Source organism: Ovis aries, chromosome 18 (genome assembly GCF_016772045.2).
Source record: "Ovis aries strain OAR_USU_Benz2616 breed Rambouillet chromosome 18, ARS-UI_Ramb_v3.0, whole genome shotgun sequence".
NCBI lineage: Eukaryota > Metazoa > Chordata > Mammalia > Artiodactyla > Bovidae > Ovis > Ovis aries.
The window spans coordinates 64,519,022-64,535,972 of record NC_056071.1 but is presented as its reverse complement, the minus strand read 5'-3'; the positions used below and the strand labels follow the sequence as shown (position 1 = coordinate 64,535,972).

Genomic DNA, 16,951 nt, shown 5'->3' with positions numbered 1-16,951 from the left:
ATTTAACTGACTCCTGCTCCAGATAAATGCATCTCCCCAGCAGCCACCCAGCTGTTTAGACCCACACTGTTTGGCACGTGGCCGCTAGGCACCCATGGCTACTTCAGGAGATGAAGGGCTCTGCTCCTTGCTCGCACAGCTGAGCGCAGTGCTCGGCAGGGTGGTGCCGTGCAGCTCAGCACAGGTCTCAGAGCCCCAGGGGATGGGGCTGTTCAGACTAAGCGGAGTTAGAGGGCAAACACTGCTTCTGCTGGGTTTTTATAGAGCTGTCTCACAGCTTTATCCCTGCTTTTTTTTTCTTTTTGGGCTGTGCCGCGCGGCTTGTGGGATCTTAGGTCCCCAACCAGGGACCAACTGCACAGCCCAGCAGTGAAAGCGCTGAGTCCTAACCGCTGGACTGCCAGGGAACCCTTTCTCACAAAGTCCAGAAGGCAGCACTGTGCCTTGTGACTCACGCCAACCGAGTTTGCAGACAACTAGCCCGGCCCAGAGGCCTCCCCTCTGGCGGCAGAGAGGCACACACCTGGACCAGCAGGGGGTTGCCGAACCTCAGCGCGCTCTCCAGGTTCTTCCTGAAGGCGTCATCCAGGAAGCTGGTCCGCGTGATCTTCCGGTCCTTGTACTCATTCATGATGAACTCTGTGGCCTGCCCCGAGGGGTCGATGATCAGCGGGTACCTGAGGGCGGGCCGAGGACGGTCAGATGCCAGGAGAGCCCGAGGATGTTGACGGCAGGGCCCGGCAGGGTGATAGGCAGGTGTCTCGGGCTCAGATGTGGGCTCCAGGTTTACAGGAGATACCACGTGACCCAAGGCTTGGCGCTAAAAACCCCCTTCTGAGGACCTCCTGTGAAGGGGCGGTGACTCAGGCAGACTGCCCAGAAGGGCTACCGCCAAAGCGGCTCGTCTCTCTGGGGCAAGGACGCCGCTCCGTGAAGGCCGAGCACAGGCGCTCGCCTGGCTGGGTGGCCCGCAGGGCAGACTCCTGGAGAGCAGGAACCAGCACCCCTGACCCGCAGACCCATGAGCTGCAGGCATGCCAGACCCTCCCGCTCAGTGCTCACGGCAACCCTGTGAGACAGGTGTGATCACCACACCCGTTTTATTTATAAAGGAGGAGACGAGCCACAGAGGGGCGAATGTCCTCTGTCCAGGGTCACAAAGCCAATTCAGGCTTTTTAAAGATACTGTAACACGTACGCGCGATTGCACAGAATTCAGAGGCTACAAAACGGCAGGTGGCGAGAGCCCTCCCCCCTCCACTCCTCGGCCTCCGGTTTCTGCTCTGTGTACACAGAGGAGGTTCAGGCCATTTGCAGACACACACGTGCCTGGAAGCATGCCACCTGGCACTGCCATCGGCTGCAGCCACCCTCGTGTGGGGCCCTGGACGAAGAGCTCCTGGCTTCCTGCCAGGGCTGGGGGAGACACACAGTGGCCTCGTCACTGGCCCGAGGGAGGGGCCTCTGAGGCGCTTCTGGGCCTTTGCCGGGACACACCCTGGCCTCGCGGACGTTCACGCGCACAGGCTTTGAGGGACGGGCACCGCGGCGTGCACTCTCGCGCAGGCGAGTGCAGCCCTCACGCTGACCCACCAGGACACACAGCATGGCCAGGCCCGCCAGCGCCCCCCGTGAGACCCTCTGAGACCCGAGGGTCGGTTCCTCGTTGGGCCCCGGGGACAGTGGCACACAGAGAGAGGTGCAGCGAAGGTGAGACGGGAACCCGGGGCTGGGTTTTCAAAACAGAAAGAAAACCCAGGGTGTCTGGGTCTGGGAGCTGCCACGGGGGAGGCTCAGCCAGGGGACCTCTGCGCGGGCTCAGGCCTGGGGACGACCGGACGGCACCATCACCCTCCTCCGCGGCAGGCCTGTTCCCCTTCTGACTCCAGCCTCCTTAAGCCAAAACCAGGCAGCAGCTTCCTTTACCTCCAGCTAGATGCTTTCGGTTCTCACAGTATTTTAAGAGAGGGTCTGTTTTAACGTTCACCCATCATAGTGCCAAGCACATCAATTTCACAAGGTTACAGGGTGATCACTCAGGGAAAGTCAGTGTGGACAGTCAGAACACAGGAACGAAGGGAATCGTGCAGAGCCCGCCGTCAGAGGAGAGCCTGCCGGCCCACCCAATCTGCTCACCTCTTCCAAAGGAAGCGGGAGCACTGCCCGTGCACCTCTCCCCGCCCCTCACCACGCATGAGCACGCTACCTGTTGAACCTCTTCAGCATGATGGCGTTTTCTGTGCACAGGTCGTCTGCAGGGAGGGAGCTGGCCTGCCAGCGGAGACGCTCGTCGGCGTTGGACAGGTACTCCGTCCGTGCGATATCTGTGCGGAACTGAGAGGGGAAGCGGATGGCACGGCTTCCCGGCGAGGCCGCTGAGAGCTCACTGACCCTCACGTCGGCCCCTGCCTTCCCGAAAGTCTCTGCGGACAGTTACCTGGATGTTGGCTTGCTGGAGGTGATGGGACCAGGTGGTAAACAAGTTCTGGCGCATCTGCTGGTCGAAGTAACCTGCGTAAGCGATAAAGGCGGCTGACAGGAGACAGTCCCCGGCGATGGTGGACATCTGGTTCTTGAATGTTTCACTTGTCTTCTCCCACCGTTCCCGTTCAGCAGACAAGCTCTTCAGAAGAGCTGTGCTCCGGTTCACCTAAAAGGAAAATCAAACAGGTTAGTTAGTTAGTGAAGTGAAAAGTCGGTCAGTCGTGTCCGACTCAGTGACACCATGGACTACACCGTCCGTGAAATTTTCCAGGCCAGAATAAACTGGAGTAGGTGGCCTTTCCCTTCTCCAGGGAATCTTCCCAACCCAGGGATTGAACCCAGGTCTCCGCCTTGTAGGCAGATTCTTTACCAGCTGAGCCACAAGCAAAGCCCGCACAGAGGCAGCGCTTCCGGGGCGGCAGGAAGCCTGCCTCCCGAGCACAACCCGACCTTGGCTTCCACGGCCGCCAGGTCCGCCTTGATGGCCTGGGCCTCGGAGATGAGCACCGCGTACTCCTCCTTGTAGCGGGCGATGCTGGCCTCCAGGTCGCGGATCATCTGCTCCACCTCGTTGGCCTTCTGCTGGTTGTCCTTGGCGTCATCCTCCAGCTTCTGCAGCTCGTTGCGCAGCGGCTCCACGCGCTTCAGCATGTCGGCGTAGTTGAGCTGCCGAGGCGGACGGGTGGGTTTTAGACGTGACTGGGTGAGGGGGCCCTTCCCCGGGGGCTCCTGGTGGGGCTGCTCACCTGGGCGATGGCCCACTTCACCATAGGCCCGCAGGCCAGGGAGGCCCGGTTGACGATTTCGTAGTTGTAGCTGGGGTTGGACATGTAGTTCTTCTTCATCTTCTCCCTTATGGCGTCACTGCAAAAGAGGCGCTGTTTCTCAGCACGTGGAGGGCACAAGTGAAGAGGAGCTTTTTGGAAATCAAGAGCCAGTTTCCCTCTGCTGCCCCGGTGCCCACGGAGGATGCCATGGAGGAGGAGGAGGCCATGGCTCTCCCTCCCACCCCTCCCCTCCCCTCCGGGGCCAGCTCTGCGCTCCCAGCCACTTGTGGGGATCACAGGGGCAAGGGATCAGAGAACTGCCGTCAGGAACGGGGGGAGGGAATCTGGCTGTCTGGGGTGGAAATGGCCTGGAGAGGCGTCTGTGTGACCCGTGAGCCAACACTGCTTCCTGCGGAGGCCGCGTCAGACGCCCAGGCCCCAGCAGACAGGAGAAGCCTGGGCCCCTGGGCCCGCACGCCCACCCACCTGATCTCCTCGGCGGAGAAGTTGACGATGGTGGGGATGAAGTTCTCCCTCATGATGATGGAGCGGATCTGTTTCCAGTCTGTCGTGCTCTCCCCCAGCAGCAGGCAGATGGACTCGAGCGCCAGCTTCACGGCGGCAGGAGGGTTGGCCATGGACCGCACCTCCACCAGGTGCTGCTTCTTGATGGACTTCACGGCTGCGCACGAGGGGGGGGCGGTGAGGGGGGCCAGACCACAGCCACGCTGCGACTCCCAGCAGAGAGGGGCGCGTGCGCAGGAGAGCTGAGCCAACGCAGGACGGCTTGTCTTAAAACCCTCTAGAGTAGCTGCAGCGGCCAAAACAACTACCGCCACAGTCTGGAAAATGGATGGTATCTGTACAAATGCCTCACAAATCCTGACTCCTTTACCTCTGTAAAGATGTAGATACTTTTTTAAAGAATGAAACTGCTCATTTATGTTACACCCGTTAAACAAAGATGTCTTCAGTCCACACTTTAGTACTTGTCTTTACTGGCTGGCTGAAGATGTGGAATTAACAGTTGAAAAAAATTGGCCAACACGTTTCATAAGCAGAAATGTGGGGTTTTTTTTCCAGTCTGAACTTTCATTAAAACACTTTTAAAAGTGGTCATTTGGCAGGTGAGACCTAAATTAAATTCTCATCCAAATCCAACTCAATGAAAACCCACAGTTTGGAAGGCCACTTCCAGTCCTGTGTGGTATAATGTGAAGACTACAAGCCTTCAAGTGACCCAGAACAAGTCTGAGGCTGGTGGGCGGGAAGGCCGGGGTGAAGGCCGCTCCCAGGTGTGGGGCAGACAAGGACAGGGGCCCGGGTCACAATCTCCTCCTGAGCATGTCCCAGCACACGGGGTGCAAGAGGGAGGGGGGAGGAAGCTGGCAACTCATCACTGCTGGCCACAACCAGGACACTCTTAATAGTTACGGCAAAACTGCACACTTCATGACATTCCTGGATGAAATTCAAGCCGAGGATTTGCAAACAGTACACTTAGGAAATCATTACCAAATTAAGAAAATGTTTTGATGAAAAACTTATCTTGTTAACTTTTTCTCATAAAAAGGGCCCAGGTGGTGCTAGTGGTAAAGAACCCATCCACCAATGCAGGAGACGTAAGAGACGTGGGTTTGATCCCTGGGTCAGGAAGATCTCCTGGCGGAGGGCATGGCAATGCACTCCAGTATTCTTGCCTGGAGAATCCCATAGACAAAGGAGCCTGGTGGGCTACCGTCCATGGGCTGGCAAAGAGTTGGACATGACTGAAGCACCTTGGCGTGGACGCATGGGGAAAGTGGACTAGCTCCACGGGGACCTCACTTTCAGAGATGAGGACAGTCTGAAGTAGAGAAGGTTTCTGAGACCTCTCACTGATGCTTTCGGGGACGTACAACACCGGGACCTGTGGGGGGCCCTGCTGCCCCCCACCCTCCCCGACGCAAGGCCCCCGCGGCGAGCACACACCATTCTGGGCCTCGATGACAGCCGGCTCCACCTTGTCCAGGTCTTCCTTCACGCTCATCTGCTTGTCTGCGATGACCTCCTGCTGCTTGTGCAGCTGCTCCTGAATTTCTTGGCTCATGACCTGGAGACAAAGCATGGCTCAGCTCTGGGGCGAGCACTGGTTAACTTGCTGAGTGAAACCCTAGACAGCACTCCTCACGCCGCCCGGGACACACACGCGTGTGCGCACCCACTCCACACACACACGTGCATGCACACACGCACACACAAGCCGGGGAGACGGAGACGCGTGGCCCACACAGGCCACAGTTCCCGGGACAGGAAGCGGCACCTTCTTCTTCTCGGCTTCCTGCTGGTCTTTCACCATCTTCTTCAGCTTGTCGTTGGCCGCCGCGTTCTTCACCTCCAGCTCTTGGCTCTTTATCCTGAGGTCCCGACGCAGCTCTTCCACCTGAGGAGCAAACGCCACATCAGGGCGACAGAAAACAGGCAGGGCTCGCCTAACACACGGCCCGCTCCCTCCCAGCGAGGGCCGCTTGCGCCGCGGCGGACCTGGTCGACCGTCTCCTTGATCTTCCTGAGCCCCACGTTTAGGTGCATCTGCTGCTCCTCCAGCTCGCTCCGCTTCTCGTGGAACAGGTCGGCGTAGTGGTTGATGAAGTCCAGGTAGTGGCGCGGCGTGATGGCCATGGTGCGGCCTCCTCGCTTCGCCAGCCGGGCGTTAGCCTTTTGGAAAATGAAGACCATGTCAGTTCTCCCCGATTTAGCCTCAAAACGTCACAATTTAACCTCAGAACGTGACTGTTCTGCTGGCATGATGTGGTCGCATGGCTCCGGATCTCAGGAGTCCCATCACTTGGGACTGGGTCCAGCTGCCTCCCGTGCGACGCCAAGAAGCCCTCCCACCGCTGAGGTTTCTCCTCCCGCTTCTCTGAGAAGAAAAGGGTGGCACTCGCAGGGGTGTGCTTCCCAGGAAGACTCCCCACGCTGGTCGTCACTACGTAGGCGTCAGCACACCTCCTCTACCTTCTGCTGATTTTCAGCAGAACCAAAATAAGAAACGGCATCCAGAAGGGTGAGACAGATCACCTCCGCCGGTCCCCGCAGGTGGAGGGAGGTGTGGAGAGGGCAGGGGGCAGTGGAGGTGGCCTGCAGGAGTGGGAGGGCAGGGCCCACAGGATGCCTGCAGGTCAAAGTGCTCTTCACAGACCCCTCCGATGGGGGCAGACTGCACTCTTCTGATACAGAGAACCCACGGAGAGGCAGCCAGCAAAGGCCAGCAGGTCATGCCCCACGGGGCAGCCTCTGCATGTGGGGCTTCCGCTCGCTCACGGCCACGAGGCTCTCGGGAGGCCGAGCAGGGACTCTGAGGGCCGCAAGGCCTGAAACACCAGCCAGCTGGCCCTTCACATAGAAACCGTGGCCCCTGCCCTAGGGGAGCACATGGCCTGGAAAGAGGTAGCGAGACAGGGCAGATGGAGGCAACGTGGGGAGGGGCCAGACGGCCCGAGAACACGCAGCCGGGCCCCGAGCAGCTGAGATGTCGCTGACAGAGGCAGGAAGCAGGCAAGAACCAGGCACTCTTTCCCGGGCGAGGGTACAGTGTCAAGCCCGAGGTGCCTCGGGGGCTACTTCTACATCAGCTCAGTTCCACGTCAGCACGGTGGTCAGTTTCGCTTCTCCCGTGACCTCAGGACTGAACCCACCTGGTGAAGAGTCTGATGAACAAACACACAGCTGTTCACGATGGCCTCGCGGTGGGAGGGTGGCTGCGGCAGCTTGTCGTACACGACCGGCATGTAATCGGGCACGATGTAGTTCGGCTTCTCCAGGTCCATCTTACTGGTGAATTCTTTGCCAACCTGATACAGAGCTTCCGTGGACCAGTCCCCAAACCAGTTCAGCACACACCTGCAAAGACACCCACGTCTCAGAGTGGCTCCCGAGGGCGGGGCCTGCCCCGGGAAAGCAGAGCTGTGCGCGGTGGGCGTACCTGTTGAACAGCGCAGGGGAGGTGGCGGCGCGGTCCTTGAGGCCCTCGGAGGACGGGTTCATGGTGAAGACGACGTGCAGGTTGCGGATGACCTGGCTGGTGAACCACTTGTACAGCTCCTCGTGGGAGTCCAGCATCAGGCCCTCCTTCTGGGCCCCCTCCTTACACTGGGTCATCAGGGTGGCGTACTCATCTCCCTCGAAGAGGCCGGGCACCTGGGAAACAGCACAGTACCCTGGCTGGCTGGTCCTCGGAGCCCGGCGCCACGGAACGCGACCTGCACGGCACGTCAGGGGTTACCTCGCCGTTGGCCAGCAGGGTGTTCATCCGCTCCAGGAACCCGGAGTCCAGCACGTTGGACTCGTCCATTATGAACGCGATCTTCTCGTTTTTACAGCCGGAACGCCGCAGCACCGTGCGGAGGTCTTCATCGAAGTCCTCGCCCGTGTACTTCCTGTGGACCTGCAGGAGTGGGGCGGGTCAGCTCCTTTCTCACCCAAGGAGCTACGTTCATGAGCAAGGATTCACTGTGGGGATCAAGAGGCTCCGGCCAGACCCACCTTAATCTGGTACACGCTCAGCCCATTCATCCAGGCCACGAAGCGTGACAGGGTGGTTTTGCCCGCTCCACTGACGCCAATCAGAAGCAAGTGGCCCTGAGGCTGACGGAATATTCTGGAACATCATCAGAAGGGATGCAGGTTGAGGCTTTTATGCTCCGCTCCCCCTTGGATACTCAAATCCTAACACTTTTCAGGATCTAGTCTATAATATCTGGAATGCATTTCAACTTGTATTTGTACATTAAACATCTGTGGAGCAACTGTGATTTGCCAGTGAGGCAGCAAAGGTGAAAAAAGACATGGCCCTGTCTCCAGACACCCTGACAACTCGAGCAGGAGGGTGAGCGGCCGGAACCAAGGCAGGTGGGAGGCGCCTGGAGAGGCAGAATGAGGCTCTGCTTAGTGGGGACGTTGGGGACAGTAGAGCTGGACTCAGAGGAGGAGCGGGAATCGCTGGTGGAGGCGCAGGGGCCTGTCAGGAGGCCAGCACGAGGCCGGGCATGAGCCCTCCCCCCACCAGTAAATTGAGAGCAGTGTGGGCGAGTGGGGAGGCTGCAAAAACCAAAAGCCCACCGGTCAATCCTGAGCACGTGGTCCAAGACCTCGTTGAACAGGACCAGAGGCACGTCCAGCTCTTCCTCGTAGAAAACTTTCAGCCTAGCTTTGACATAATCTCGTAACTCCTCTTGGTCTACTGGGATGTAGTCCTATAGGAAAGAAGGGAAGATCTAATTAACTAAGAAGAAATCACCTCAGTTCTTACAGCAAAGTGGATCCCATCTCTACACACTGAAAAACTGTCCTAAAGAATGAGAGAAAAGTAGGTATTTACAACACAGCAACAAAAAAGAAAGCGAACTAGGGTGAAACCTAAAGACACGGAAAATCTTTATGGAGAAAGCCGAACATCACTGAGAGACAGCACAGAACGTGTCGGTAAATAAAGAGACACACCAGTCCCGGAGAAAGAAATGCAGGACTGCAACCACGTCAGCTCCCCACAAGTGACACGTGGATTCAACATAACCCCAGTCAGAGTCAGTGGTGGATGGTGGAAGTCACACCGGCGCAACTTGACAAGCCAACTCCAAAGTTCATTTGGAAGAGGAAAGGCCCAGAATGCAAAGACCCCCCAGAGAAGAGCCAGGAGTGAGGTACTGGCGTCCCAGCAGGCAGATTCACAGCCATAATCACGAGCACATGGTTTTAGCCCAGAGAGCAGTGAACAAACCAGCCAACGGGACAGAGCTCTGTAAGAGGCCCCTGCAAAAACCTGTGACAGAGCCACCCAGAGCCCCCGTGCCAGGCCATGGACATGCACTCGGGGAACCCTACATGCTAACTCAAATCCTCAAGACTGAGGATTTAAATGACAGTCCGTTAACAACGCTCATTCTTCCAAAGATGCTATAAACAAAGTGAAAAGACAAGCCACTGGTAGAAGACATTGCCTGTGAATGAAACAGGATTAGTATCTAAAGCCTAGAAATAAACAGGACATTCTAGCAACACTGCACAGAACTCCCTGTTCTTCCCGCTTCTGTGCCCCTGCTTCCCACAGGCCCTCCGTCTGCCACACCCTTCCTAACACCCAGATGGAGGCCTGTGAACACTCACCTGAGCCCCCACACCGGGGTCAGCAGCTCCCAAGACGGAGCTGCTTCACCCTATGAGTCTGAGCTCCTGATCAAGACTGTCCTCGGGCGCAAGTCAGCACTGCCCACTGAAGAAATGCACGCCAAGGCTGCAACCCTCTAAGATGCCCTGCTCTCCTTCTGAGAAAAGGACAACTCCCAGCTATTCTGGCAATGTCAACTCTGCCTAGGATCTCAGTACATCGAACACTTGCACACAGATTACCCACAATGCCTTGTTTTTACCGTGAGGAAAGTGAAAGCAGCTGAGGCAGAGACTCCCTTCAATGCAAACACGTTGAACCACACCTTCTGGTGGTCAGCATCCACAGCTCTCAGAGCAGCCTGCTCCTGGGACTGTCGGCCCTAAATTATTCACGGCTACAATTCTGTAGCCCATCACACCTCCATCACGTGAGAGTTGGACCATAAAAAAGGCTGAGTGCCAAAGAATTGATGCTTTTGAACTGGGGTGCTGGAGAAGACACTTAACAGTCCCTTGGACTGCAAGGAGATCAAACCAATCAATTCTACAGGAAATCAACCCTGCATATTAATTGGCAGGACTGATGCTGAAGCTGAAGCTCCAACACTTTGACCACCTGATGCAAAGAGCCGACTCGATGGAAAAGACCTCGATGCTGGGAAAGACTGAAGGCAGAAGGGGATGACAGAGGATGAGATGGTTGGATGGCATCACCGACTCAATGGACATGAGTCTGGGTAAAGTCTGGGAGACAGTGATGGACAGGGAAGCCTGGTGTGCTGCAGTCCATGGGGTTGCAAGGAGTCCAACACGACTGAGCGACTGAACACCACCATGCCTTCCTTTACAGTAAGTGCAAGTCAAAGACATTTCTGATTAGATGATGATCCTAACTGAAAGGACAGAGGAAAGGAGTACTGCAGACACGGCGCCAACGCGTCACCTTTGACAGCCAGTTGCTGTACAGGATGGGCCGGCTCATGGCTTTCTCCTTGTCGATGTTGGGAAAGTGCTTCAAAGCAACCATATCGATGTTTTCATCAGTCCAGCGCCTCTCCTCATCCTCGACGAGTCTGCAGAGGAAAAGACAGAGGCCGCGCTGAGAAAACACCAGGCTCTGAGGGTGCTGTGGGCTACTCCAAAGCCTGGCGTTAGTCTTCTACCAGAAACCTTCATTTCCCGCAAATGGAAGAACCAAAGAATCTGAACTCAAGATGCCTTAAGTGATCCAGAATGTAGCTATTACAGTGCAGTGCTTAAACACACGAAATTAAAAATAAAAGAAAAATAAATAAAAATGACAAAGCAGGACCTGGGGAAACTAAGAATTTGTCTTAAAACAAAGGTTGTACAGAGCTATAAACAAAGAATATAAGAAAAAGGTTCTGATTTTTAAAAATCATAATTCTTCAGATTCCTTAAAAGATAAAAAGACTCAGCCTTTTACTGACACAATGGTTAAAACCACAGAGAACCTCCCGTGATCCATGCTGAACACCAACTACAGCTGTCAGGAAGTCTTCCCTTTGGTACTGGTCACTTAACCAGCAAAAGCCAGAGCTTACAAGTGATACATGTGATCAACGCTTACACTTGGTATAAGTGGTTAACAGGTAAAAGAGAAAAACCAAAGCCCCAGAGACACAGCTGCAAATCCCCTGCTGAGAGCCAAGGCTGAGGACGAGGGAGGGCTCACGGTTACAGGACGGCACCCCAGGCTGTAGTGAGAAGGCACTGAAATCACCTGTGACCTCTGCACTCTGACCTTGCATGGGGCCCACCCGACAGGGAGAGGTGAACCGAAATGCCTTGCCCAAGGTCCAAAGGTAACCAAGCAGGGCCGTCACAGCACCGAGACCCCGGACAGGGGGTGGCCGTGATCAACCACCAGAGGCAGGCTCCCCTCCACCAGGGGGCAGGCAGGCCCCGTGCAGACTCTAGCTCGGGGGTCAACAAAGGGGAGCAGGGAGCTACCCGGACCCTCGGCTTCACCTGTCCTGGAAGAGACGGAGGGCTTCGTGTGCCCAGATGCGGATGAGGCCTTCCACAGGCAGCGTCTCCAGGGGCCTCAGGGCCTCGAAGATTCCCCGCACCCAGCGGGTCATCTCTCGGGGTGAGTAGATGTAGTGGGGCTGTGTGTCCTGAGTGAACCGCTCCTGCGGGAAGAAAAAGAACACCAAGTTCCGTGTAAAGTCCCAGGACAAGAAGAGCAGTAGCAGAGGGAAATGCGGCATAACATGTTTATATTAAAAATGAAGACTCTACACCCTGCGATACGGAAGAATGAAATAACAAATAACGGGGGGACTACGACTTAGTACAGAATTAGATCCAAAGTGCTCACTTTATGTTGAAATTAATTATATCTTATCACACTGAGAAAACAAAGTAAATAAAACTACAGAAAAATTCTCATAAAAATGCTTGAAAAAGTGTACTTCCTAAGCTGAAAGAAAGCTTTTCTAAGCATTATCTCAAAAAGAAAAACAAAGAAAAAAGTTTACATTTCATGATACTTAAAACATGTAGGTAAAAGGCTGCAATCATGAAAAGTCTAAAGCATTTGTAAAAACATGACAAGTGAGCTCTCACACAGGACTCTAAGCTAGATGATGTCTCAGTGGAATATCGGCAGCTCTCCTGCAGGAGCCCTTGTTAGAAGCTAACAGAGGAATGCCAATCAAAACCATGAGAAGCACCTCTGCTCATCCAAGGAGCAAAGACGGTTTGAATCAGCCTTTTTCCAAGGCTGGATGAGGCACCGTGGTGGGAGTGTAACTGGTCCAGCCTTAGTGTGGTGGCCACACCAGGTCACCATAAACACCGCGGAAGAGTGAGCACAGACCCACGTGCCCGGCTTGGGTCTGCTGAGACACAAGTGTGCACACCCGCTTAGAAAGTGCACCGTCCAGTCTCAGCTTCATCAGGGAATGAAGATGCACACACGGCCGGACCAGGACGCAGAACAAGGGAGAGGAGGCGCCTGGGCGTGGCACCGGCTGGAGGAGTGACCTGACTTAGAGGGCTCTGCGGGAAGCCCCTGTACTGAGCAGGAGCTCACGGAGCGCAGACTCTTCCCAAGCCCTCGGCCCCAGGAGGGGCCAGGGAGACCGCGCACCTGGGACATGGTGTAGAACTCCACCATCGCCGCAGTGAGCGGCTCCGCGTACGTGCGCAGCGACGGGATGAGCCGTAGCATGGCCCGGTTGAAAGTGCCGTAGATCTGCGTCAGCGAGGCGGGGCCCGGGTAATCCACGTACACCACGGGCACGTGGCGCAGGAACCTGTAGGGAGAGCCCGGCTTAGCCGCCGGCGTGGCATGCCCGCGCTGGAGGACGGCCCCCTGCCCCGCCCCCAGGCTTCCCGGCACGGCTCAGGGTGGCCTCACACTAAGCAGCAGATCCAGAAACCCGAATATGAAGCCAGCAGAGGTGGGAAAATGAGTCCGGCTTATTTCAGCCTCACCCGGGCCCTGCAGGCAGGTCTGGGCAGCTCACTACTGCTTTCATCCTGAGTGTGTTTCCGAGGTTTCCAGCACAGTGCAGGGAAACCCAGAGGAATCCCAGTGATGAGCAGTATTTTGTTATTTTTATCATCAAAACCGTGTTTCTGTTATGCTGTTTAAAGCAATCCTGGAACTGCTGTGTGTGAGCCCAGAAGTCTACCAGCGGTGTTACCTGTGAGAGAGGGGCTTTCTCCCAGGGTCAGTGGGCGGGTTACAAGCCCCCACAAACTGGATCCTCTCCAGCTTCACCCAGGTTTGATCAGAGGTTCGGTAAAAGCCCCCATGCTCCACCATCTGAGAAAAGGGGGTGACGCGTCAGGAGCAGAAGTGAGCAGTAACGTGGGTGGGGAGTCGGGGCCTCGCGGACAGGAACAGACCTGTCTGATAAAGGATATGACCCTCTGTGTCCCGTATTTATCCATGTCTGGCAGGTTGATCTCATCACAGAACAATACCAGCCACTTTCCAAGCTGCACGGGGGCCAGAACGACCCCGTTCGGGGTGCGTCTATACTCGCAGTAGTGGTCAAAGGTCTTCAGAAGGAGCTCTGGGGTGGTTGCACTCGAGAAGTTAAGACCCACGACCTGCAGAGGGACAGAGGCCAGGGGAGCGGTGGAAGGCCGATCGCGTCCCTGGCCCCGAGGTCGGCCGCCCGATCCTGCCCCTTTACCTCCATGTCGGGCAGGGCCCGCAGGGCGCTGAAGAGCGTCATGGTCTTGCCAGACCCGGGGGGCCCACACAGAACCAGCGGCTTGTGCTCGGCCAGCCAAGTATACAGGAGGGCCTCGTGGCGGACGGTGTCCAGAGTGGGCACCACCACGTCCGGGGCAGCCACCTTGTGTGTCTCCACCTCAATCTGTGGCACCTTGGCCTGCCACGGCGACCACTCTCCACTGATGGACACCTGCAGATGGGCGGGCGAGGGTCAGCCAGGGTGGGGGGTGTCCCCCAAGCCTGCCGGCCTGCAGGATCTGCTCCCTTTCACCCAAGTCAGGACCTCCAAGTTAACCCTCCTTCCCTGTGCCATGGGAGACTAAAGGGACAAGATCCCCCAACAGGAAAGGCTGATCAGGTGCAGGCGAGGCCGCTGCGGGGCGAGAAGTGGGGTGGACACTGCCCTCCAGCACGTGCCTCGTAGTCGATGATGGGGATGTTGGGCGCGGCGGGCAGCGGCACTGTGGTGATCCTTCTGATGTACTCGCCCAGCTCTGCCCGCATCTTCAGCCTGCTGTCTCCAGACAAGGACCAGAGGATGGCGTAGACCAGGTACCGCTGTGGGGGAAGGAGGCAGATCCCGATTTGAGTGGAGTTTCAACATTCAAGGAGAGACATATGCAGCGACGTCAGCCCTGCAGCCGCGGTGCCCAGAGCCGCCCGGCCCTGACCTGGATGTAGCGCTCCAGCTGCTCGCTCTGCATGGGGAAGTCAGGGTGGTTGGCGTTGTACTGCGCCACATTGCGGCAGGCCTGGTGCAGCATGGAGAAGAGTGCGCCCAGGCAGCGCAGGCGCGTCAGGTCCATGATGTGCTCCAGCGTGAGGGCGTGCTCCAGCGCCTTGGTGACCAGCCCGCTGGACGTGAAGTACGGCTGCATGATCGTCGCCGCGTCCCTCTGGATCTGCGAGGGTGGGTCAACAAGTTCAGCGGCCAGCTAGCAAGGCTGGGGGACTTTCACCTGCTCTAACCCGGGCCTAGGGGAGGGCCCCATCACGATGAAGTTTCATGGGTTGAAAAATGAGGAGTCGAGGCTCCAGTGATCAATCCCACTCCATCCTGGCAGTTCTCAAAAATCACGCTTCCTGGGAACACTGGGTTTTACCATCAAAACTGAAAATAGGCCATTTTTCATCAATTTGCAGAGAAATCTGAAAGAACTCTTTAAATTTTCCATGCATATCTACAGTTTTGCAACTGTGACCACTGGCTTCCTCAGAAGCTGGCGTGAGACAACGCTGATCATGCTAACCTCCCGCAAGTCCCAGGCTGCAGCGGGGGCGGGGCTGCTGTGACGTGCCTGGACTCTCGGGGGCAGGGGACCCCCTGGGCGCACACCACCAGCCCCACCCGCACCTGCAGCATCGGGGAGGCGGCCTCCTCGCCCTCGTCTTCCTTGCCCTTGCGTCGGCGCTGGGCCTCGTCCTCCCCCTCGTCCAGTGGGATGCTGCGCAGCCTGGCCAGGAAGTTGTTGAAGATCATGTCTGTGCTCAGCACGTCCTCACTGAACCAGACCATGCCGCAGCGAGACACAGTGGCCAGCGTGGCGTACTTCAAGTCCTGCACCTCAAACATGATCCGCACCTGGAGGGAGAACGGCAAGCAGATTTAAGGACATGGGCTTGGTAGATATCAGCAAGTTAAAAGTTGGTTTACCTACCTACCTACTGAAAGAGCGATTTAACTCTAATCTCTCTGCACTCTCAGAAGTAAAAATATCTAAGTCTGCATTATTACAACACCCAGCAACCTCTCTCCTTAAGAACTTGGGCAGGAAAGAAATCCCTGTGGTTGGGAGAACCGGGAGCTCTAATGGGACAGAACCATCGCTCTCTGGACGGCGGGGCTCCCTGGACCACAGGGCCCGCAGTGAGGGGCTGTGGCCAGGCCCTCGCACTTGAGCCCACCAGGCTGGCCAGCAGGGTTTCCGTTTGCACAGGGGGTTGGCAGCCTTGCCGGGTCCACCGCTAGTAGACGGTGGGGCTGAGAGGCAAACCAGAGTCTGATTCCAGAGCCTTCACCTCAGGGCTAACGTGCCTCACAAGGAAATCCACCTTTCCGACAACAGTCAGAATCTGCTGGGTGATGACCCTGACAAGTCACACCGACACTCGTCTGCTGAGTGCGTGTTCCTAGACCTGCGTCTTGGTTTCACAAGTAACATAACTGCTAACGCTGACCCTCTGTCGTGATGAAAGCACCCACTCACCCACTCAGAGGTCCTGCTAGAGCCTCCGTTCCCTCAGCCCACCAGCAGATCCCATCAGCACCCGCTTTAACTCACACAACTCGGTCACTTCTCAGTATCCCCACGGCCTCCCAGCTTACCCCAGCAGGCAAGCTCCAGTCCTCGGGGACCCCAGGCCTGTTTCCCCTCGGGTCCTGTCCCTACGTCCCTGCACGCTGGCCAACCGCCCCCCTCCCGGTGTGTGTGGGCATGTCCAGGAGCTCCTCCCGCCACCAAGCCTCCACCCCAATGCCCGGGAGCTGCTCCGAGGCCCTAGTCTCCACTGAGGCCGCCTGTGGTCCCGTGAAGCCCGGACGGACCAACGTCCTGCCTCAGCCACGTTACTTGTCTGCTCGCTCCGCAGCCCCATGCCCACTTCTCCCGTCTATCTGTGTCCTCCGCCTCTCACTGTGAGCCCCAGGAGAGCAGCGGTTGTGTCTGTGTTGGTTACGGCTGTATTTGCAGCATACAGAAGGGGCCTGGCACACCGTGGCACTCCATAAACGTGGGGTCAAAGCGCGAACACACGTCCATGCCAGGCCTGCGCATGGTTACCCACCTATCAGGCGTTGTAATCAGAAGGACCCATACAAGACGCTCATTTCCGAGGGATGACCGTGAGATCCACGTCTAAATCCCTCACTGTGCCACTTCCCAGAAATCCCCACCACAACCCTACCTCTGCCGGCTACAGGAAATGCTGATTACAGAGCATGCCTGACAACCAGTGAGCAGCAGGTTACGAATGAACCCTCTGGAAAGTCTCTCACTGGCCCTGGGGATGGAACAACCCTAGCAAGAGAGGCGCCAACTGCGAAGCTACTGCCCCCCGGCTACCCCAGGGCGACCAGAGCCGCCCTCCTGGCTGAGCACGCTGGGCGCAAGCACGCAGGCCGTACGTTGGGCGGGAGGCTGAGGCGCTCCCCATTGGGCAGCGTCAGCAGCTTGTTGTCGTCCAGCACCGAGTTCAAGTTCTCCACCCACTCAGGGTCCACGTCGCCGTCAAAGATGATCCACTGGCGCTTCTGCAGCTCACCTCTCACGTTGTCTATGATCCTGGAGTGGAAGGGGTTAAGACAGCGGTGACTCAGACTAAAACGCTCAGCTTG

General features: G+C 56.9%; 1 protein-coding gene across 1 annotated transcript in view; it reads right to left on the bottom strand.

The window, feature by feature from the left end:
• The window catches only part of DYNC1H1 (dynein cytoplasmic 1 heavy chain 1), a 60,579-nt gene that overhangs the window by 8,230 nt on the left and 35,398 nt on the right, over positions 1-16,951 (bottom strand). Inside the window, exons 34-57 of the mRNA XM_027957415.2 lie at positions 16,742-16,898; positions 14,972-15,199; positions 14,289-14,519; positions 14,035-14,175; positions 13,574-13,807; positions 13,281-13,487; positions 13,076-13,197; positions 12,517-12,682; positions 11,391-11,554; positions 10,342-10,471; positions 8,352-8,485; positions 7,776-7,890; positions 7,516-7,677; positions 7,216-7,430; positions 6,929-7,133; positions 5,775-5,948; positions 5,554-5,673; positions 5,223-5,343; positions 3,738-3,933; positions 3,231-3,348; positions 2,935-3,150; positions 2,438-2,650; positions 2,207-2,334; positions 524-677 (exon numbers count right to left, since the gene is read on the bottom strand). Of these exons, the coding sequence (XP_027813216.1) occupies positions 524-677; positions 2,207-2,334; positions 2,438-2,650; positions 2,935-3,150; positions 3,231-3,348; positions 3,738-3,933; positions 5,223-5,343; positions 5,554-5,673; positions 5,775-5,948; positions 6,929-7,133; positions 7,216-7,430; positions 7,516-7,677; positions 7,776-7,890; positions 8,352-8,485; positions 10,342-10,471; positions 11,391-11,554; positions 12,517-12,682; positions 13,076-13,197; positions 13,281-13,487; positions 13,574-13,807; positions 14,035-14,175; positions 14,289-14,519; positions 14,972-15,199; positions 16,742-16,898 (4,051 nt within the window). The remainder of the gene's footprint in view (positions 1-523; positions 678-2,206; positions 2,335-2,437; positions 2,651-2,934; positions 3,151-3,230; positions 3,349-3,737; positions 3,934-5,222; positions 5,344-5,553; positions 5,674-5,774; positions 5,949-6,928; positions 7,134-7,215; positions 7,431-7,515; positions 7,678-7,775; positions 7,891-8,351; positions 8,486-10,341; positions 10,472-11,390; positions 11,555-12,516; positions 12,683-13,075; positions 13,198-13,280; positions 13,488-13,573; positions 13,808-14,034; positions 14,176-14,288; positions 14,520-14,971; positions 15,200-16,741; positions 16,899-16,951) is intronic.